General features: G+C 44.2%; 2 protein-coding genes across 3 annotated transcripts in view; one reads left to right on the forward strand and one right to left on the reverse strand.

Moving 5' to 3' along the window:
- RTF2 (replication termination factor 2) overlaps window positions 1-23,502 on the forward strand; it is a 64,536-nt gene that overhangs the window by 21,266 nt on the left and 19,768 nt on the right. The window lies entirely within an intron of this gene.
- LOC135055228 (beta-1,3-galactosyl-O-glycosyl-glycoprotein beta-1,6-N-acetylglucosaminyltransferase 7-like) lies at window positions 213-4,118 on the reverse strand. Its single transcript, XM_063959031.1, has 3 exons — window positions 3,045-4,118; window positions 2,181-2,276; window positions 213-971 (listed from the first exon to the last, which is right to left on the reverse strand). Exons 1-3 carry the CDS (start codon window positions 4,015-4,017, stop codon window positions 751-753), a joined length of 1,290 nt encoding a protein of 429 aa, XP_063815101.1. The 5' UTR covers window positions 4,018-4,118; the 3' UTR covers window positions 213-750.

Below are 23,502 nucleotides of genomic sequence, written 5' to 3' on the forward strand. Positions count from 1 at the left end.
GATCTTTAAATAATTGTTTCCATCTAGGCCAGGCCATGCCAACCTGTGCCTCTCTGGCTATTATGAATCTACAAGTCGCAGCATGCCCTACCACAGTTTTGCTATTAGGGAATGCTAAAACTGTGGCAGGGCACGCTAGGATGTGTAGTCTCACAACAGCTGGAGATCCATAGCTTGGCCAGGCCTGATGAAGGCTTTCAGAATAGTTATTTAGAACTCGCATGGCACCACTCTTTATTTGAGACCATTGTATTAAAGTATGGAGTACACTAGTATATAAAATAAAAGGTGCCCACTCAGGCCAATTACCTTCCTCCTTCTGTTGGAAACATCTCACTGAACTTGTATGTATGACTCTAAAGGGTATGTAATAAAGCGAATAAGTCGAGCCCCTGTCCTGCATTGATATCTACATATGTGTTCTAATTGTAGGTTAGCTTGCTTGGAAAATGCATGGATGCAGATGTCGGCCAGGCTCTGCTGTATGATCTTCACTTTATTAGCATGTTGCAGAGAAAGTTACAGAAATACTATTACTCTTGAGAGCTGATCATGTATAGCTTTCATTACAACATCTCATGTTCTGTACATGTCCTACACGATCTCCCATGCAAATAGTCAACATGTTCCAAATCAGTCTGTAATTTGCACATTGTCACTTAGTCAAATACAGTATTGCATTCCTCCTGGAAACTCGGACATGTTTTCATTTTGGACTGCATGTATTGCAGGATATCTTTGTGTCTGTTGTCATGTTTCTGTCCTCTTGGAATACTCGTCTTCAAAATACCAGTTCTTTTCCATAGGCACATCTGCTTCCTTTAGAACTTTAAGCCTGTAATGTCTTTCCAAGCAGTCGGTGACTAGTGGATATTGGCTTGGATCGAATTTGTTAGCAAATAAATGAGGTGATTTAGTCAGCCACTGCAGGTCTCCAAGTCCATATACACAGATGTCTCGGACATAATGGCCTTGAAAGAGAGAGACCAGTTAGTCTGAATACCTGTATTAATATATTTTAAAAAGCATCTCTGTTTTGCTACTACATATTTACTTTTATTCCATTGTTTGTGGTACATGAGACTGTAGTAGCCTACATGTAGTTTTGCAGGAGTTGCCTGCCTGCTCCCTATCTTCTGTTCAATCCTACTGTATGCTGCTCTGCTTTGCCTCTCCTCTAAAGTTGTCACAGACCTATTGTCTCTAGTCCACATCCGGAGTATACTGTATTGTGTATGTGTTAGTACACTTCAATAATACTCCTTTTACACCTGGGATTTGTAACTAAGGGGTCTATTCATGAAGCTGTGAAAAGTGAGGAGAAGTGAGCCAGTGGAGAACTTGCCCATGGCAATCAATCAGCATTGAAGTATACAATTGAATGGAGTAGCTGATTGGTTGCCATGGGCAACTTCTCAACAGGCTCACTTCTCCACAATATGGAACAACTATGGGAATAGATCCCACAGTTATTCCCAGATCAGCGCCATTCACACACAGGAGCAGTGCAAGTGTTTGAAGATTACATAATCTCCTTGCATTGGAATGCGGCTCCCCCATGCTGCAAACTGGACCCAGGTCGTCCGTTTACACTGCAGTTTACCTGGGTCCTTGCCAGGTAAAACCCTTCTAGTTACCAGGGTTGGATTGCTGTATTACTGGACACATGTGTAGCCATTCCACTGAGCAAAAACCCGGGTCAATTTCCGTTCACGTGCAAATACCTGGGTTTTTGAAGACAGTGGAAAAGGTGGTATAAATACAGTAGGTATGTATAGATTGGATTGGGCAAGGACTGATGTGAATGATTAAGGAGTTGCTGAGTTTGAAATAAAATAAAAGACTCTTTAACTGTCCTCACATGAGACGTACGCTAATCAAAATAAGTCTGATCATTACCTGGAGAGTTTGTAACTATTGAGAGATGACCATTATATGCTTCTGGCCACAGTAACAGGCCCCTGTGTGGTCTGATTCTGGTCCAGCCACTTGGTCTCAACTGCAAATGGCCTGACATTGTTAAACTTCAGCCATTCATGTGGCACCAGTTTATAATGTCATCCTGACGCCCATTCCAGTATTGAGGTATATTATATGTTTCTGGATTAAATTATGTCTCATCCTCTGCAATGGTGAATGTTTTCTAATGAATGAACATAAATGTGAAGATAAATGCTTACCATTGCAACCAGAGTGGGAGACCCCCTGCTGATCCCTCCATTTAATAGCTCTGATGTTCCCCTCCCATCCAGCATTGGGTGTGGAGCCTGGGACACCTGTAATATATAAAAAAAAGTCCCAAAAGCTCATTTACATTTGTAATATACTATCCTTGTTTGTAATGTATAATAATAACCTTTATCTAGCCCCTCTTTAGATTATTATGTAATACAGAATGCATTTCTGCATGAACATGCCCTAGAGTATTGGCCAAACACTTTAAGATTTCTTATTTACCTATACTCCCATAGTTGAAAGGACCAGAAACTGGAACAGATAATCTAATACAGTCATTCTGTCAGCAATGGAGAAAATAAACTTGTATTTAAATGTACGAGCCACCAGTATTTTTCAGAAGCTGTTCATCTGTGTCAAGTTTCAGACTTTGTTTTAAGGTATTTATAAGAAGATGTTGTTTGAATTAAGTCAATTCTTAGCTTTTAACTCAGACTACAACAGGCCTTGCATAATTAAATGCATGATTGGCCAAACAGTTGGTGAGTCATATTGCACAGATCTGATTGTTTAACAAACAAGCCTAATGACTGGATAATATATGTTCCAATGGTAAGGTTGACAGATAAACGCTTACATATGCAATTGTGTTCATCTGTTAACTAGATTTTGTTGTGCAGGCCTTTGCTAGAGAACGCAGTTTGAGTTTGTTCAGTCTCAGTGGTTGTTTTGGCTTTACATAGAGTAATGTTGGCTCAGATTGGTCAAAAACTGCTTAATCGGGTGACATATGAGTTACATAATAGACTGGTTAGACCTCCAATAATATCAGCATTCATTCCTGTTTAATTATACTCAAATTCTCTTACCTTTCATCCTGTTAAGAGTCACCCAGTAGTGCTCATCTGGACTGTACGAGTCCTTTGACCACTCAAGAAGATCTTTTGCACGCTTGTCTGATATTACAAACAGCACAAAGTCCCTTGTGAGGGCGTAATAAGCTGTACCAAAGTACAGGGTGATGTTGTGAGGTGGACTTTCTTTCTCTTCTTTGGTTGGATATACATATGACTTTTCCATGTGAACAAATTCTTTGTAAGTGAATCGTGTCCGGTATTTCATATGCTGCGGCTGTATCACACCTGGCGTCAGATTTCTGCCGTTCCATTTGCTTTTTAGATACTGTACAATTTCTCTGTTAGTTTTAATAGGAAAGTCTTGCCCACAAACATTGATAACATGCTTCCATGGAACATCGGAGCGTACTAGGTCCTCCATGCAGTTGATATCCGCTTGTAGGCGTGAAATACCTGCGTACACAACAGTCTCCTGTCTTGAAGATATAAAAACGTTTCGGAAGCAGCTGGCCAGCCTCTGCACAGCTTGGCTGTATACCTTGGGGGACTTTTGGTCAATGTGTATGCAGTAGACATTCTGAGGAGCATAGATGGCGGATAAAAGTTTCACAAACATGTCCAACTTTTTGTGTATGGTTATGATATAAGCCAGGGGGTAGCCTGCTTCCTCTTCAGACAGCGGCTTTGTTATAAAGTGTAGCTCTTGTATCATGGTGGAACAGTTGCTTGTAGACTGAAGATTGACAAGCTCCTTGTTTCTGGGCAGAAGCAGAGCATCCTGGCAGAAATTCCCCACCACCAGAGCTGCGGGCTTCCCCTCAAACAGTGCTCTGCACAGTTCTCCTGGATAAAAGCCGCATTCCTTGACTTCTTTTTCAACGTCCATCCGCTCCTCTTGCTGATTAATGCTATTAATTGCTAACAAGACAATACAGAGGCCGGCACATAACACAAAGCTTGACTTTGTACAACATAGAAAGCTCATGGTTTTCCCTCCCACAAATTATTTAACATCCTTTGTTGGAAATCCTACATGGGAAAGAAAGAAAGAAAGTTTATTTCAAATAAAGCACTGGCAACTGTGGTATTCTCAGTACCACTGTAATAGTTTTACACATTCTAGGAATGTGTCTGTGTACAGGAAATCCTTAGCGCCTACACCCTCTTGAAGCCTTATAGCAGATTATCATTTATCTGTGGGGAGAACAGTTGACATGTTGTAAAGTATCATTTGTAAAATCTAGTACTTGCTGTTTTTAACCATACGTTTAATAAACACAAGTACTATGTAATAGCCAGCGAGATGCAGCCACAATTCCCACGTGATAGCCCACATTTTTAAAGCAGCAGTATTGTAAAAGGCAAAACCAATTCTGGTGAGTCACAGGTGTAACTCGCAGGACTCATATCTGTGCTTCCTTTCACCGGCTTAAGGGCCTAATTCTGAGTTGATCGCAGAAGCAAGTATGTTAGCAGTTGGGCAAAACCATGTGCACTGCAGGGGGGGGGGCAAATATAACATGTGCAGAGATAGTTTTAGATTTGGGTGTGGTGTGTTCAATCTGCAATCTAATTTGCAGTGTAAAAATAAAGCAGCCAGTATTTACCCTGCAGAGAAACAAAATAACCCACTGAAATCTTATTCTCTCTGCACATGTTATATCTGCACCCCCTGCAGTGCATATGGTTTTGCCCAATTGCTAACAAACTTGCTGCTGCGATCAACTCAGAATTACCCCTTAAGTATGGCCCAGACAGTAAATAATCCATCCAAGATGGACAGGAGATTATTGCTGCCTGCATGTGTGTGTGGTCATCTGTTGCTGTCTAATTCTTGTGGTGAACTGCATTACTGCTTTTTTATCTCACCCGTTAGAGGTACACGGTGATATAGCGGATGTGTGTGCAGCGGTACATCCTGCTGAATTGAATTGTTCCCGTGTTTGTCTGGATACTGTGTATGGTTAGTATCTGATGGAGATTAGAAGTAAAACTGTCCTCTTGGCTATGATGTCTTAGATTTGACTTTTTACCCACACATTTTTATTTAATCTGTTCTCTATTTTATTGATCAAATTTTTACTTTGGTTATGTATTGTATTTGATTAATAGAGTTGACAGTTATGATTTCGACATGTTAACAATGGGGGCATGTGAAACGTCGACATTCTGCAGAAAGCAGTGCGGTAGACTGTCTTTGTGCCAGAGTCTACTGTGCACGTACCGATCTCCAGGAACATCGCACCTGGGCATTGTTTTCCGGGGATGTCTATACTGCGCATGCGCAATTTATCGGGAAATTATTGCTGCACCATTTTCCCTGTGATTTCTGCTTCTTTGCCTTTTTCCATTTTTACCTGTTTTTATAGGAAATGAAACCAGCCATTTTATAGCTGATCGAAGCCTATTTCACTAACGTTTGCACAAACTGACTGGCTGCAGAGCCGCAAGTATATAGTGTTCCTCTTTAATTCAGTGCTTCTAACACTTCCTCTATAGACTGAATTGCTGATTTATATGACCTTGGATGTCAGAACCGCGTTCTTGCCGCAGGAAATAAGTTGCTTACCATATTCTGGCTTATTTCTGCCAGTAGTTTGCTCTTGCCACGGGCAAGCAGGCTTTTTGCCCGTGGCGCCGCCACCCTGAGGGCGCCGCCACCGTGGCAAGAGCCACTACTAATCCACTCTCCCTCCACACCTGCTCCCCGGCTCCCGGCTGCTGCGGGCGCACGCAGCCGGCGTCACTGCTGACTGACGCTAGAGGTCAAAATTGACCCCTAGTGTCAGTGCGGCGCTGCTATGGGAAAGACGTCATAACGTCTCTCCCATAGAGAGGAGCCGGAGACAACAGCAGCAGCGGTCCGGAAGCAGGAGCGAGGCTGGTAAGTATTGGTTTTTGTTTGTTTTTGTTTTTTTTAGGGTTTCAAAGCGGCGCTACTACAGGGGGCACAGCTACTGGGGGCACCACTACGGGGGCAGCCCCTTACAAGGGGCACAGCTACAGGGGGCACTACTAAAGGGAGCACTGCTACTGGGGGCAAATTAACTGGGGGCACAGCTACTGGGGGCACTACTACAGGGGCAGCCCCCTACTGGGGGCACAGCTACAGGGGGCACTGCTACAGGGGGAACAGCTACTGTGGGAAAATTTACTGGGGGCACAGCTACTGGGGGCACAAGTACAGGGGGATAACTGTGGTCCTTCCCTATGAAGAAGCCACGCCCCTGTTTTGGGACGCCTACCATCGGCGTGCACCAACTGTCGTGGGGGGAAGGGATTTGGGGCGCTACAAGGTCTAGAACCTGCCCTGATTTCTGCACATGCTAGTCACTGACTTTTGAGGGCCAATTAAGATACTGTATTAGAGGCTTTGATAGCAAGATGGAGCAGACTGTGCTTGGTTATATCTAATCTGTTCAGAATAGTCAGTTTGACCAAATAAGGCTTGTGGGAGTTCTTGGTCTGCAAATGCTGAGACTGAAGGTGAATACACACTGGGCGTGTATGCACAGCGATGATGGCTGACATCGCTGGGCTGAAAATCGCTCAGTGCATAATACCAGCAGATGAACGCTGGCCGCCGGCGATGAAGCGGGAGCTGACTTCAGCGCTCATCGCCGGGTCATACACACTGGGCGGTTTTGTACACAAAGCATCTCAACACACCAAAAGTGAGCTGCTTTCAGCTCAAAATCGCCCAGTGTGTATGGGCCTTTAGGTTTGGTTCTTTCACAGCTATGATTACATCTTTCTTCCCTGTATTCTACTTATGTGTCTTACACTCAATGAGCCATCCTATGGCAGTTGTTGCACTCTGAGTATTGCTGGCTGTGATTAACATAACATTATTACTGGCTGATTATTGAAAAGAAGGTAAAAGTACTTTTCATTCTGTCAATATTTTGTATATAAACTGGAATAATAGGAAAGTTAAAAGCAGATGATATAATTATAAAATCGAGACAGCTGCAATGTTACAAGTTTCAGTTTGTAATGCAAACTTACTGCAGTGTGTGTTTTCTCAACCCTGGCTCATGTTACTCTGAGACTCAGTCACCCCTTTAAGGTGTTTTAGACCTGAGTGGCCACAAATCATATTGTGTATATCCTCTAAGGCCACTAATCAATATTGATTTGTATTTTGGATCAGTTACTTGTTGTGTGCAGCTGTATGTGTCAGTGTCTGACCCGTGGTAATGGTGTCCCATTAGATCAGTCAGATTGGCCGTATAATGGGGGTCATTCCGAGATGATCGCTCGTTAGCTAGTTTTAGCAGCCGTGCAAACGCTATGCCGCCGCCCACTGGGGAGTGTATTTTAGCTTAGCAGAAGTGCGAAAGCATGTGCAGCCGAGCTCTGCAAAAACAGTTTGTGCAGTTTCTGAGTAGCTCTGAACCTACTCAGTGCTTGCGATCACTGCAGCCTATTCGTGTCCGGATTTGACGTCATACACCCGCCCAGCGAACGCCCAGCCACGCCTGCGTCCTTTCAGACACGCCTGCGTTTTTGCAAACACTCCCTGAAAACGGTCAGTTGACACCCAGAAACGCCCTTTTCCTGTCAATCTTCTTGCGGCCGTCAGTGCGACTGAAAACTTTGTTAGAACTGTGCAAAACAACAAATTCCTTTGTACCCGTACGTCGCGCGTGCGCATTGCGGTGCATACGCATGTGCAGAAATGCCAATTTTTAGCCTGATCGCTGCACTGCAAACAGCGGCAGCTAGCGATCAACTCGGCATGACCCCTATAGAATTAGATTTGGGTGGGTTATTTTGTTTCTGAGCAGGGTAAATACTGGCTGCTTTATTTTTACACTGCAATTTAGATTTCAGTTTGAACACACCCCACCCAAATCTAACTCTCACTGCCCCACCTGCAGTGCACATGGTTTTGCCCAACTGCTAACAAACCGGCCGCTCTGTATTACATTGCAGAACTGTTACTTGCATGGTTACAGATAACCGGCCACTCTGTATTACATCTCAGAACAGTTACTTGCATGGTTACAGATAACCGGTCACTCTGTATTACATCTCAGAACTATTACTTGCATGGTTACAGATAACCGGTCACTCTATATTACATTTCAGAACTATTACTTGCATGGTTACAGATAACCGGTCACTCTGTATTACATCTCAGAACTGTTACTTGCATGGTTACAGATAACCGGTCACTCTGTATTACATCTCAGAACAGTTACTTGCATGGTTACAGATAACCGGTCACTCTGTATTACATCTCAGAACAGTTACTTGCATGGTTACAGATAACCGGCCACTCTGTATTACATCTCAGAACTGTTACTTGCATGGTTACAGATAACCGGTCACTCTGTATTACATCTCAGAACAGTTACTTGCATGGTTACAGATAACCGGTCACTCTATATTACATTTCAGAACTATTACTTGCATGGTTACAGATAACCGGTCACTCTGTATTACATCTCAGAACTGTTACTTGCATGGTTACAGATAACCGGTCACTCTGTATTACATCTCAGAACAGTTACTTGCATGGTTACAGATAACCGGCCACTCTGTATTACATCTCAGAACTGTTACTTGCATGGTTACAGATAACTGGTCACTCTGTATTACATCTCAGAACTATTACTTGCATGGTTACAGATAACCGGCCACTCTGTATTACATTTCAGAACTATTACTTGCATGGTTACAGATAACCGGCCACTCTGTATTACATCTCAGAACTGTTACTTGCATGGTTACAGATAACCGGTCACTCTGTATTACATCTCAGAACTGTTACTTGCATGGTTACAGATAACCGGTCACTCTGTATTACATCTCAGAACTGTTACTTGCATGGTTACAGATAACTGGTCACTCTGTATTACATCTCAGAACTATTACTTGCATGGTTACAGATAACCGGTCACTCTGTATTACATCTCAGAACTGTTACTTGCATGGTTACAGATAACTGGTCACTCTGTATTACATCTCAGAACTATTACTTGCATGGTTACAGATAACCTTTATAGGAGTCATTCATCGTTTACTGAGTGAGTTGGGGTACGCACCTGAGGATTTTTGTTGATATAAAGAAACCGTTATATGAATGTTCTGGCTTTGCTCTGTGTAAGTGAGGGTACGCATTGAAATTGCCTCAGACACTACCCCTACGTGTTTACAGTACCCCATGTGGTGTGAGATTCAGGCACGCTTAATTACGTGAACCTAACCTGAGGGGATTGGAGAAAAAAACTAGCAATAAAGATACCTTTACGGGAACCCACTTACTTGTTTCTGTGTGAGTGGGGTACGCCCTTAAAAACTTTCATTGTGTGGAATTCTCGATTCTAGCTGTTGTAAACGGTGCTACACATTTCTTTTCTCTCTTATTTCTCTCCATTTTGACATGAACTGGGAGCCATTTATAACGAGAAGATTCACCTGAACGAAAGAACTCATAGGCCTGCATAATCTGGAGAAGACATCATATACCCATTTGACAAGGGATGTGTTAAGTTTCATTACCTTTTTCTTTTTTTACGCGCCCTGGACACAGATAAATACCAACACTTGCTTCTTCTATATATGGTTACAGATAACCGGTCACTCTGTATTACATCTCAGAACTGTTACTTGCATGGTTACAGATTACCGGCCATTCTGTATTACATCTTGGAACTGTTACTTGCATTGTTACAGATAAGTACTTAATGCCCTCTAGCTATTATTCATTCTACTTTACTGTTATTTACCATATGGTTGCTTTCTTGTGCTCTAAAAGCACAGGGTACAGATACATTTCTATACTGCTCAGGTCCCAGATTATTTATAGAAGTCTAAAATTAGTTAAAATACTTTTTCATCACTGACCACCGAATAAGTGATGACATCCCTAGGCCAGTGTCTTGACGATTCATAATAAAATAACTGTCACTTAGACATTGGTAATATTAGATAAATCTAGTTTAACTAGGTGTTGCTAATTGAACATTTTAGCTTTGTTGAATTATGTTACAAACACACATGTGCCCACTTACCTTCTGCTTTTCATATGAGTATTTTTAGTTTTCTTAGAACCGAGATAAAATCCTTTTTCCGCTGCAGAAGTCCCAGAACACAAACCATTTAGTTGTGGGTGTAGTGTTAGACAGTAACTAGCAAGGTTGTGTTTCCAAGCAAGCGTTAGTGTGTTTCCTATCAGTAGCCTGCTCCTTTTCCCCTGAGACCACACTCAAGCATCCTTTAGGGTCTCGTTAAATGAAACAGATCTGTGCGACATTCTGCCTTCCATTCTTCATCATTGTGGTTATTTTCATTTTATAGTGATATTGGTTTCAGTGTGAGGGTTTTTCCTTATCTTTTATTGTACAAATGTATTATCATCTTTGCTGCTGTGTGTGGGAACCCTGCCCAAACAGGCTGGTAATAAATGACACATGTAAATGCATACAGGTAGAAAGTATAGAAATATTGAAATGCTCTAGACACCAATTTTGGATTCCTCTAGACCAATGGTCTCCAACCTTAATTGGGGTGTGAGCTACTTTCGGAAAATAAAACCTCTGAAGAGGTACCCCCCCCCCCCCCAATGCGCGTGCGTTCCTGCAAAAGTGGGTGTGGTCTCACAAAAGTGGGTGTGGCCTCACAACTGCAAGTAATGCCCCCCGCGTAGTGCCAGATACACAAATAGTTCCCCTCAGCAGTGCCAGATACACAAATAATGCCCCCCAGCAGTGCCAGAAACAATGCCCCCACCGATGCCAGATACAATTCCCCCACCAGTGCCAGATACAATTCCCCCACCAGTGCCAGATACAATTCCCCCCCAGTGCCAGATACAAATCCACCCCCAGTGCCAGATACAAATCCACCCCCAGTGCCAGATACAATCCCCCCCCCCAGTGCCAGATACAATTCCCCCCCCCCCCAGTGCCAGATACAATTCCCCCCCCAAGTGCCAGATACCAGCGCCAGATACAATTCCCCCACCAGCGCCAGATACAATGCCCCCACCGATGCCAGATACAATTCCCCCACCAGTGCCAGATACAATTCCCCCACCAGTGCCAGATACAATTCCCCCCCAGTGCCAGATACAAATCCACCCCCAGTGCCAGATACAAATCCACCCCCAGTGCCAGATACAATCCCCCCCCCCAGTGCCAGATACAATTCCCCCCCCAAGTGCCAGATACCAGCGCCAGATACAATTCCCCCACCAGCGCCAGATAAAAAGCCCCCCCCCCCCCCCCCCGTGTCTGATACAGTGCTCCACACAGTGCCAACCCTTGCTGGCTTCTTCTACTGCCACCGGTGCTGCTCCTCCTGTATGAGGGACGGAAGGAGAGGAGAGTGCAGTACGTGCCTCTCCTGTGAAGTCCGGTGAGCGGCTACGGTGAGGGTGACAGAGTCTCCGGTGGCGGCGGGCATTTAAAATATGGTGCCGGTGAGTGAGCCAATCAGGTGCCGCCGCGAGCTCTGATTGGCTGGCGGCCGGCACCATATTAAAAATTAAGGGAGGAGGAGTGCCAGTGACTGCCCAAGCCCGTGCGCTCTGTGAGCTACCGAAAATACTACGGCGAGTTACCAGTAGCTCACGAGTTATGGGTTGGTGATCACTGCTCTAGCCTGATTGTTGCAGTTCGCAGTCTTGGGTTTAGCAGGAACAACTGTAGACCACAACCCAACCATAGACAGAAGGCATAACCGCTAGTGTGCTATGCAGAAGATCTTGGGTTTTGCATGACCTTTTGATGCTAGACTTTTAAAATCCACACTGTACCCTCTCTTTCCCTAATTGGGATAGGGTAAGAGAGGGTAATCAGTCATTACAGTGGGCTTCTGTTGTTTGTAAGACCGACACAGACAACTGCATGCTGATAGGTTCCCTACACTGTCACTTGCAGAGAAGTCTATGGTATGTTAAGGGATTTGCTCTGGGGAACAGTAAGGGAGAGCAAGCTACACAAAGAGCAATTAAAGCTTACCAAAGAGTCCCATGACAAAAATGACACAATTTACACAAAATGAGCCCATTAAGGTGAGCTATGTATTAACCTGGGCAGGGAACACAGAACTGAAACAGTATACCGTTATTGTGTAAAGGGCCCTACACACTAGAATACATGACCAATGTGGATGATGAGCAATTTCCCTTGAACTTCCCAGAGCCCTGACAAACGAAATAGAGTGTACACACAAAGCAATTTTTCGAATAATTTGAAAGACGAAAGATATCTTTGGAATTGGCACCTTTTTTTACATATTTTAATATTGGGGAGGCATTTCCAGGTGTGTGGGCAGGGCTGTAGAAAGGGAACCAATGAAGTGGTTTTTTTTCACCCACTGCCCCGCCAATTTCCACTGTGCCACCAACTTAATAAAAAATTCATTATAATGGGTTCATAAATAAAATATATATATATATATATATATATATATATTTATGAACCCATTATAATGAATTTTTATTAAGTTGGTGGCATAGTGGAAATATAATTGGTGGTGCAGTGGGTGAAAAAAACTTAATTGGTGGGTCAGTGGAAGAAATTATGAGGGAGACGCTGAGAGGTGGCTGAGCGGTTGCGGCTCCCATCAGCAGCTCAGCTAGAATGTAGCCGCTGCCGGGGAGGAGGAGCAATGTCACATTGTGAACATCGCTCATCGCAGCTCCGTACACACGTGCCGTGATGAGCGATGTCATTGTCAAGTGACATTGCTCACATTGAGCATGCTGCACGGCCAACCGCCGACCTCCAATCAACGAGCGCAGGTGCGCGCATCGTTGATTGGTAGGGCCATACACACTAGATGATGTGAACGATTTATCGTTCACAATTGCCGTTATCGGCCAGAATAGTCGTCTAGTGTGTTAAGAATGGTGGTTGCAGACTTGTTTGACCTCAATTAGTGTTGCCCTGGTGACCCATTTCATGATGTAGCGTTTATTCCTTTTAATTTATTTAAAGGTTGTGAGCTGTAACAATATTCTGTTTCCAGTGAACTACTGACATCACTAAGGCACGGAGCACAAAGTGTCTCTGAGGTTGTCTAAAAATCAAGTACCAGTTGTTTTTTCCTATGAAGTTATTGTCTCTAAATCTTTAGGATGAAATTGCTGAATCAAGCCAGTTCCTGCAACTTACAGGCTTTATCTGCATGTGTTCACAATTGCAACACACCCATCCCATCCACTTGGCCTACATAAAAAAACTCCTGTCACGTCTACCAGGTGGCATAATCATGCCTATCTGTATGGACACATATGCGGCCTCACTGTTCTGCTACTATGCACACTTGTGTGGCACTCGCCCTGCATCAGCCCTTTATTCTTATGTATAATGAATATGGGAAAGTCTGATTCTACTCATTAGCACAAAAATAATCCTTACAAACATTGTACTCTGTAGCATACCCTTTCCAAATTATGAATAAACAGTCTAATTGTCAGTCATCGTATACATTTTTCCAGTGACCCAAAGGAAGACACTAAATTTACTATTGCATCTAAGTCTTTCTCATATTCTGTTTGCTAAATACCCACCCATCCCAACTCCCTGTATAAGCGAAGACTAGGGTAGGCCATTTCAGCTGGCAGCACTCAACACAGTTTAAATTTGCCCGCAAGTGCTTCATTACCAATAGCTTTTTTTTTTTTTTTTTTTTGCCCTGTTGCGTGTTTTAGTTGTCTTTTTCTTTATATTATTTGTAGTGCATATGCATGAGCGGGCGATACTGACATCATGACTCATGACATCAAATCATCTTGTCCCCTTGAAGTGAAGGCAGAGTAGCAGGTAGTTTAGAGAGTTAAGATATAAAATGTGTGTGTGTTGATAGATAGATAGATAGATAGATAGATAGAATTTTTCTACTTCAGGATCCATAGTAGTATCCACAGGATTTTCATTGGGTTGTAGGTGGCATCAGAGGATCAGGTATCAAACAATTAAACTTTTGGGCTTCCAGCATGCATCGGTCCAGCCTCCCTATAACCCCCACCTCCTGGCACAGGGAACTCCGTTTTTTGTTTGGTGCGGCAGGAGCCGGACCACTGTAGAAAACAGTGTGGCCATTTTTCATCCACAAAGCTTTTGTTTTGTAATACTTTTCTATTGTTTTATATATATATATATATATATATATATATATATATATATATATATATATATATAAAAACATGCAGCGGCGGCACTCACGGCACTGAAGAAATTCCACTTGAACTTCTTCAGTGCCGTGAGTGCCGCCGCTGCATGTTTTTTATGTCAGGTACCGGCTTTTCCCGTTTTCCTTTTGGAGGGCACCGGCCATTATCAACAGCTACATTAATATACAGGACTCAGGAGTGCCGTAAATTGCCTATTATATATATATATATATATATATATATATATATATATATATATATATATATATATATATATATATATATATATATATATATATATATATATAATTTTTTTTTTTTTTTGCAGGAAAAGAGCACTCAAATAATATAGAAAAAAAAATTAGTTTTATTAGTTTCCAAAAAACACTTTAAAAATCCATACTGATGGCAATGGTGGAGAAAAGAGTACTTATATCCATATTAATCCAAGCACAATAAATGCCACTTCAATTCATAGTTTCAACATCAATGCAAAACTGAGGAAATATTCAAAAGCCAAAACTTATCAGTTTTCGACCTCTGTCATCTAGTGACCGTCATAGACCTCTGCATCGTAGCACAAATAACCACTGCTGCCAAAGCCATCCACCAATCAGAAAGGAAGACCTACAGGATAAGGCACCCAAGTCTGAAACCCTTCTAGCAGAGGCAATAGCCAGCAAAAACAAGACCTTAAGAGTAAGCCACTTAAGGTCCACAGACTCAAGAAGTTCAAACGGAGACTCTTGTAGGGCATCCAGAACAACCGACAAATCCCAAGGAGCCACAGGAGGAACATAGGGAGGTTGAATCCATAAAACACCCTGAGTGAAAGTATGAACGTGAGGCAGATTCTCAATTTTTCTCTGAAACCATACCGACAAAGCTGAAATATGAACCTTGAGGGAGGCCAGACGAAGCCCTAAGTCCAGGCCCCGTTGCAGAAAAGCCAAAAGTTTGGCAGTACTGAACTTGTACGCATCATGATTCTTAGCCGCACACCAGGTGAAGTAAGAATTCCAGACCCTATAATAAATCCGAGCCGAAGCCGTTTACGGGCTTTCAACATAGTTTAAATGACCGCCTTTGAAAATTCCTTGGCCCTCAGAACTGAAGCTTCAAGAGCCACGCCGTCAAAGCCAGTTGGGACAGATCCTGGTAGACACAAGGGCCCTGAACGAGGAGGTCTGGGCATTGCGGAAGTAGAAGAGGACACTCTATCGAGAGACCCTGCAGGTCTGAGAACCAATGCCATCTGGGCCACGCTAGAGCGATTAGAAGTAGTAATCCTCCTTGCTTGAACTTCCTTATTACCCTGGGCAGGAGTGACACTGGAGGGAACACGTGTGGCAGCCGAAAGTTCCATGGAAAAGCCAGGGCGTCCACGAATGCTGCTTGAGGATCCCTTGTCCTTGCTCTGAAGACCAGAACCTTGTGATTGTGTTGAGACGCCATCAGATCTACATCTGGTATGCCCCACTTGTCCACTAGGAGTTGAAGTACTTCTGGATGAAGGCTCCACTCTCCGTCCTGACGACGGAGGAAGTCCGCTTCCCAGTTGAGGACCCCTGGAATGAACACTGCCGATATGGCTGGCAGATGACGTTCCGCCCATAGAAGAATCTTTGACACTTCCATCATTGCCATGCGACTTCGAGTGCCGCCTTGATGATTGATATACACCACAGTGGTGGCGTTGTCCGTCTGTACTTGAACAGGCATGTTCTGTACCAGAGGCAGGGCCAGCTTCAAAGCATTGAACACTGCCCACAACTCCAGAATATTTATCTGGAGGAGAGATTCCTCCCTGGTCCACTGACCCTGAAGAGTGTTGCTCGAACACCGCACCCCAACCCCTCAGACTGGCATCCGTCGTTAGAAGGACCCAGTTGGAGATCCAGAAGGGACAACCCCTGCTCAATTGCTGGTCTGTAGCCACCAGGTCAGTGACAGGCGAACCTCCGGAGTCAAGGAGATCATGTGAGTCCTGATCCGCTGAGGCAGACCGTCCCATTTGGAAAGGATTAACCTCTGCAGAGGGTGGGAATGAAATTGAGCGTACTCTACCATGTCAAAAGCCAACACCATGAGGCCTAGTCCTTGCATCGCCGAGTGTATCGACACGCGAGCGAGATAGGATACATTTTATCTTGTCCTGAAGTTTCAGGACTTTCTCTGGAGACGAGAACAACCGTTGGGTGTCCAATAGTGCCCCCAGGTGCACCATGCTCTGAGCAGGGACCAGCGGGGATTACTTTCAGTTGATGAGCCACCCGTGGGCTTGCAGAATTTGGACCGTCAGTTCCATATGACTGAGGAGAACCTCTGGAGAGTTCGCCAGGATCAATAAGTTGTCCAAATACGGCAGGATCCTGATAGCCTGACGGCGGAGCATAGCCGTCATGACCTTGGTGAAGATTCTCGGAGCCGTGGTCAGACCAAAAGGTAATGCCTGGAATTGAAAATGTAGGTTGCCAATAGCAAACCGCAGGTATTGCTGATGCGACATGGCAATAGGTATATGCAGGTAAGCATCCTGCATGTCCAGGGATACCATATATTCCATGGGCTCCAAGGCCAGAACAATAGAGCGAAGAGTTTCCAAACGGAATTTGGAGACTTACACAAAATTGTTCAAAGACTTGAGGTTGAGAATTGGCCGGGAAGACCCATTCGGTTTCGGAATTAGGAACAACGTTGAATAGTACCCCCTGCCTCTTTGAGACAGAGGCACCGGCACTATCACTCCTGTGTTCAGGAGGGATTGTACCACCAGATGGAGAGTTTTAGCTTTTACCGGATCCGAAGGGATGTTTGTTGAGCGAAACTGGCGAGGGGGACGTTTCTTGAAAGAGATGGCGTATCCGTGAGTGACTACTTCCTTTACCCAGGCATCTGAAGTGGTCTGTAGCCATACCTGAGCAAACCGCATAAGTCGGCCTCCCACCCTGGGGTCCCCCAGGAGGAGGCCTGCCCCGTCATGCAGCAGGTTGTCTGTTTTGGAAGCAGACTGACGGGCAGCCCAGGATCGTTTAGGTTTGGGCTTAGTGGATTTGGAAGTGCGAGCCTGTTTCGGGTACACCTGACCCTTTGCTTTACTTGGAGGTCGAAAGGAATGAAAGGAAGTACTTTTAGCCTTCAGAGCCAAAGGATTAGTTCTAGGCAGACAGGCAGTCTTAGCGGATGCTAAGTCAGCAACAATCTTGTTGAGATCTTCCCCAAAAAGAATACTTCCCTTAAAGGGGAATCACCTCCAAGGTCTTTTTAGAGTCCAGATCTACAGACCAGGACCGCAACCAGGGAATCCTGCGAGCCAGAATGGACATAGACGCTTTGGCCACCAGGACACCAGCATCAGATGCCACCTCCTGAATATAATGAGAGGCTGTAATAATATATGAAAGACACTGTCTGGCATTATCAGGAAAATCAGACGGTAGTTCCGCTTCAACTTCCTGAACCCAGGCTTCAATAGCTTTTGCAGCCCAAGAAGCCGTAATAGTGGGCCTATGCACAGCTCCTGCAAGAGTGTAAATAGACTTCAAGCAACCCTCCACACGTTTATCCATCGGTTCCTTCCGAGAGGTGACGGTAGTGACAGGCAGAGCAGATGACACCACCAGACGCACGACCTGTGAGTCCACCGGCGGCGGTGTTTCCCAATTTTTACTTAACTCTGCGGCGAGGGATAAAGAGCTAGCATCTTCTTAGACAGGGAGAATTTCTTTCCTGGATACTCCCAGGATTCCTGACGTATGTCAACAAAATTACCAGAATGGGTAAAACTAATTTAGTAACCTTCTGACAATTGAACTTATCAGGTTTCTTAGAGGTATCTGGAGGTTCTGCATCATCATCAATTTGAAGAATCATTCTGATAGTCTCCGAGAGGTCAGGAACATCCACCTGTGTAATAGATTCCCCATCAGAAGCAACTGCATCAGTGTCTGAGGGGTCCGTATATACGCCATCTTCATCGGATGAAGTATCCGAAACTTGTGTGGATTGTGAGGCGGTAATGACCTGCTTAGAGGACCCCTTGGTCCTAGGCGGGCGAGGGTTAGGTTTTTGTTTAGTCAAAGACTGATTTAATTGCTGTAACTGAGTGGACAGATTATCTGCCCATGGCGGATTAATTGCAGGGACACTATGTGACTGTGATGGCACAGGAGGTCCCACAGGGGGCGCAAGTCCAGTTACTAGCGTAGTCAGTAAATTAGAAAGACAGCCCAAGGTGGGTCTTGGCGTGCCCCCGTTGCTGCAGATTGACTGAGGGGTACAGAACCCCCGGTACCTGAACCCTCAGCTGCAATGTTTTCCTCCGAGCAATCCATAGCGTCAGCACTGCATGGTGCAGGATCAGCCATGGACCTACCGCCCTGTTTAGCAGACATTATTTGTAAGCGTAACCTAAGGGTGTAATAGTATAATGAAAGCAGACAAAGTACCTGACAAAAAAAACCTGTATAGTGTGACTGCAAGGCAGAGCACAAACAGAGAATTTAAGAGGTATATGGTGACTGAAACACACAGAGAAAAATACCAAGGTAGTATATCCTGTGAGACACTATATCATATGAGAACGCTGATGCACTTAGCCCCCTTCAGGGTTCAGAATATAGGTATAGCAATATGTGTGAGATGCACGGAATAGAGACCACAGCAGCAGCTATTGGCACACACAGTCACATGTACAATGCAGAAATTATTACAAACAACAATAAAACTGCACTGGACTAACAATACTAGTGTCTACGTCGGCGCGCGCGGTCCATCTCCAAAGACCGCGCCGGATCGCGATTTCAGCAGGTCCCGCCTGGGGGACCCTCTTACCTCCTCCTGAAGACGCGGCCACGCGATCCAGGAGAGCAGCAGCGGGTGTGTGCCTTGAAGTGACCGGAGCCCTCCGCTTTAAGTACCCGGCAACCAGGGCGCGGGAGTATACAGCGCCGCTGGGGAAGGTGAGGGAGCCGCAGCACGATATGTCAGACTGACATATAGCACTTGTAAATACCTGTGCTGCGACCCTTGAAGTCTTCTTTCTTCAGAAAAGCTCTTTTCAGGGCTGCCTAGCGCAGCCCTCCCTGTTAGCTGCCTGGAGGCACCAACTTACAAACTGAGCTCCAGTGCCTGGAGGCGGGGATATAGAGGAGGCGGCGCTATGCATCCTGGGAACAGTCAAAGCTTTTAGCCTATTGGTGCCTAAGATCAAGATCCAACTCTACACCCCGATGTAATTCCCTGTGGAATCACAGTGTACCCCGCTGCAGAAACATACATACATGTATGTGTGTGTGTGGTGCTGCATAACCTTTTGCTGTTTAAAAATACAATTCTAGTACTGTGTCAGCCGACTCCTCTAAATGGTGGGGCAGAGTCCCAGGGGTAAGGTTTTGGGCACAGGTCAGACTAAAATACCTTTCTCTTTAAGTAAATCTCCAATGCAGCAACACAGTGGCTCTCAGACTGGTTGTTTCGATTCTTCTTTCCCGAATCTGTTGAAAACCTTCACTTTTCTGAGGTGTAAGTTAATACTAATTTAAGGTGCAAAACAAGTTACTTGTAATACTATTCAGGGGACATATCAATGTGCCATGGTTCTTCTAGAGTAGACTATTCTGTGTTTTAATATGCTTAAAGATCAGTGTCCCACAAAAGTACCGTGCATCATTTTATAATCCCTTGATCAGCTCTTCATTCCCGAGCTATCCCTATTCTGATACAGGGATTGTGGTTTTAGACTACTGCTCTTATGATGACATGAAACAACCATAAATACAAAATAGATTTATGAAAAAAAAAAAAATGTGATGGCTTTTACCTGGTATTAGCAAGCAGACGTATATTTATGTTTGTCTTGGTCTTCTGTGCTGCGTTGAATGCTGAGATTGACTGACAGTATATGTGCATGACAAGTGTATCCTGTAGCTATTGATTTGTTTGTGGGCTTAGATATTCAGTGACTAGACCCAACTTTAAAAAAACAGTCTGTTTCCATGATAAGCGTATTTTCCCTATGCAAAACTCACAGGAAGTGTAGAGGTCTGGATCTGAGCTTTGATACTTACTTGTGATGTCCTATGTCTAAATATGAGCATTTTATTTTAGTTCTTCACAGGGAAAAAAAAAAAAGGCATAGAAAAGTGAATGTTTCGTGTTGACCAGCGTTTCAGTTAAACATGCATTTCAATCTAGAAAAATCTGTAACGCTGTTAAAAACACACACGGCTATCAATGCAAATGTAGGATGTGCTCACAGAAGTCAGTGGTTTTCGGTTTCATCACTATCTGTGAAATGATTGAAGAAAAATGTGAAGAGCCATTTACTGCCTGTACCATGCTACACTGGGAATGCCTGCACCTGCAAAGAAATGGTAACCTACAGGTGGAGGGAAATAAGCGATGACAATGGGCAAATAGTGCTAGAGATGACAGTGATAGTATACTTGTGTACTTTGTGTAAATGTAGCACATACTGTAGATAGCATTACTTGAATCAGACAGACCACAAAGATCTTCAAACAGTTTTGTGGTCTCACATGAGCAACAAACATCCTGTGCTAGTGGTGGTCTGTCATAAGTAATGTGAGGCAGGGCGCGGTGCAGCTCCATAATGGGGTCAATAGCATTTGTGGGGGTGTGTGTTATATATTTACATGAGAGCTGGAGTTGCCTTGTTGAGTCAATGGGTTTTGATATTTTACAGACATTATTTAGCATTTTGTTTGATTTTTTTTACAATACTAATTGTATAAAGTAAACCTTTAGAGAGTGAGAAGTGTCAGATAGAGTAGAGAGATATGGGGACGTGGGGGAGAGAGCGAGAGAGAAAGATGGGGGTAAGAGAGAGCAATAAAAACCTTCAAGCCCAGGCACAGTAGCTAGAGACTTGATAAATGACTGGTACACTCTAGTAATATTTTATATATACACCATAGCATATGAAGCAGCACTCACCGGACTTCCACTCGGCAAAAATAACAAGACTTTCAGGCCATAGATGTTTTTCTAATGTTTCAGCTTTTTTAGACCCATCATCAGAGAATATGTAATAATAATAATAATTATAATATGTGTGAATACAGTATACTAGTGAGTGTTTGTATCATACTATATAAGAAAACACAGAAAGAACCAACACACTGGTTCATTTTATAACCTGATTTCATACTAGGGGGGGATTCAATTGTTTTCTAGGTGCCTAACACTAGGTGTTCTGCCTTGCAGGCGCGATCACCTCTGGCACTGACGTTTCTGCTCGCAGCCTCTGGAGTTTGCGAGCAGAGATGTGCAAAGTGTTTTTGCGGAGCAGCACTATTAGTCTGGCTTAGCAGCTTTGTGCAGCTAATCCCTGTGCTTTTCGGTGCTTAACAAGTAACTGGTGCCCGATCAGAGCAACCATTTAATTGCTGTGATGGGTGTACAAAAAAAACATCACTTCATAGATCTGTAATAACTTTCTGCTTAATGAGATGTATGGATTAGGTCTTGTCAAAATGAAACTCGTTGGAACACACTTGCTTTTTCAAAGTAGTAGTTTAGAAATGTGTCTCTCCTTTTCTATGCCTGTAATCACGCTAATGCATATGTGTGTGTTTAAATCCATTGTCACAGCTGAAAGAAAGTGCATAGTCCATCCTAGCTATATAGGCCCTCATTCCGAGTTGATCGCTCGCTAGCTATTTTTTGCAGAGCAGCGATCAGATAGTCGCCGCCTATGGGGGAGTGTATTTTAGCTTTGTAAGTGTGCGATCGCTTTTGCAGTCGAGCACTACCAAAACAGTTTGTGCGGTTTCTGAGCCGCTGCGATCACTTCAGCCTGTCCGGTCCCGCAATTGACGTCAGACACACGCCCTGCAAACGCTTGGACGCGCCTGCGTTTTCCCAACCACTCCCTGAAAACGGTCAGTTGACACCCAGAAACGCCTTCTTCCTGTCAATCTTCTTCTGATCGGCTGTGCGAATGGATTCTTTGTTAAATCCATCGCCCAGCACCGATCCGCTTGTACCCGTACAACGCACCTGCGCATTGCGGTGCATGCGCAATTTTGCAGAGTTTTGACCTAATCGCAGCGCTGCAAAAATAGCGTGCGATCAACTCTGAATGACCCCAATACATCTATAGGATGCTTATCTCCACATACCTGTTATAGCTTACCGTCATTGGTTCCTCATATTTGTAGATTCTTGGTCACTACGTTCAGTTCACATGTCTTTTTTCACGAAGGTGCTTGTAGTTTGAAGGAATCAGGCCATGTCTTTATCTGGAAGACTGGAAACAGGAAAGCCGCCAAAGAAAAGTCTGCTCAGGTAATGTTGTTCCTACAGGAACACAGTTGGACCCCCAATGCAGCAAAACATTGGGTGCATTATCCACACAGTTCTTAGGAGTTTGTACAGACAAATACACAGGGTCATGTAGAGTAGGCTGCATGTATTTGGCAGTTGTTCCCTTCTGCACTTTTGTTCTTTGGAAAATGACGCTTAAGGTGTGTACACACGGTAAGATATTTTCTTCCGATTCTGACTATATAGTCAGAATCGGAAGAAAATATAGTGCAGATCGCAAGGTGACAGTCACCTTGCGATCCCGATCCGATGCCGATGCGCGGCCCCGCGCGGTCGGCATCGGAAGAAAAAATAGGCTGTGCAGGCAAGTCAATCCTGACTATCTCTATAGAAGAGATAGTCAGGATTGAAATCGCACATAGCCAGCATCGCAAGCACAGTTATTATGTGCTTGCGATACTGGCTAAGTGCCGACCCGGCCCCCTGTCGCACGGTGAGAATCGGATAAGTCCGAATCTCACCGTGTGTATGCACCCTTAGGCTGCATATCTGTTGCCGCTGCTTTCATCTTGCTATAAGATTATTATTATTATCATCATCAGCAGCAGCAGCACCAGCAGAGGAAATTAAGTAGGTTTTTTCTTCTTCTAAAGTGTAGCATCCCCAAGCAGCAATGATGCCATGTGTGTGGTAACCCTGCAATAGTGCAAAAAGCACTAGACTGGTCAGCACTGGGCTTAATTCCCAGAAGATGAACCAGAGCCTAGGAAGTACCAGCCCTGCGCTGAAAGCACTAGGGCTATTCCCACACCTTGTGCTGTAGGTATGTGTTAATATGTGAACTTATTGATATTGAAGTATTTTGATATGGTGCAATGCTGAAAACAGCAGGTCTTGGCAGCCTTCAACTGTTTGGCTGTACTGGCACTAGTACTACAAGTGTCAGTATACCCATGACTGCCTGGGCATGCTGGCTCCTGTAAACTTTGTGCCCCATGTAAAACACCCCACACACCAATTAAACACTTTTCTCTAACGTCCTAGTGGATG

This window comes from Pseudophryne corroboree, chromosome 3, assembly GCF_028390025.1.
Source record: "Pseudophryne corroboree isolate aPseCor3 chromosome 3, aPseCor3.hap2, whole genome shotgun sequence".
Lineage (NCBI taxonomy): Eukaryota > Metazoa > Chordata > Amphibia > Anura > Myobatrachidae > Pseudophryne > Pseudophryne corroboree.

What these genes read in the sequence shown, in the direction of transcription:
- LOC135055228 (XM_063959031.1), bottom strand. Translation starts at nt 4,017, where the DNA reads ATGAGCTTTCTATGTTGTACAAAGTCAAGCTTTGTGTTATGTGCCGGC. An exon ending in GACTCTTAACAGGATGAAAG is followed by an intron (nt 2,277 to 3,044) that starts GTAAGAGAATTT and finishes TATATATTACAG; the next exon opens with GTGTCCCAGGCTCCACACCC. An exon ending in CTCCCACTCTGGTTGCAATG is followed by an intron (nt 972 to 2,180) that starts GTAAGCATTTAT and finishes CTCTCTTTCAAG; the next exon opens with GCCATTATGTCCGAGACATC.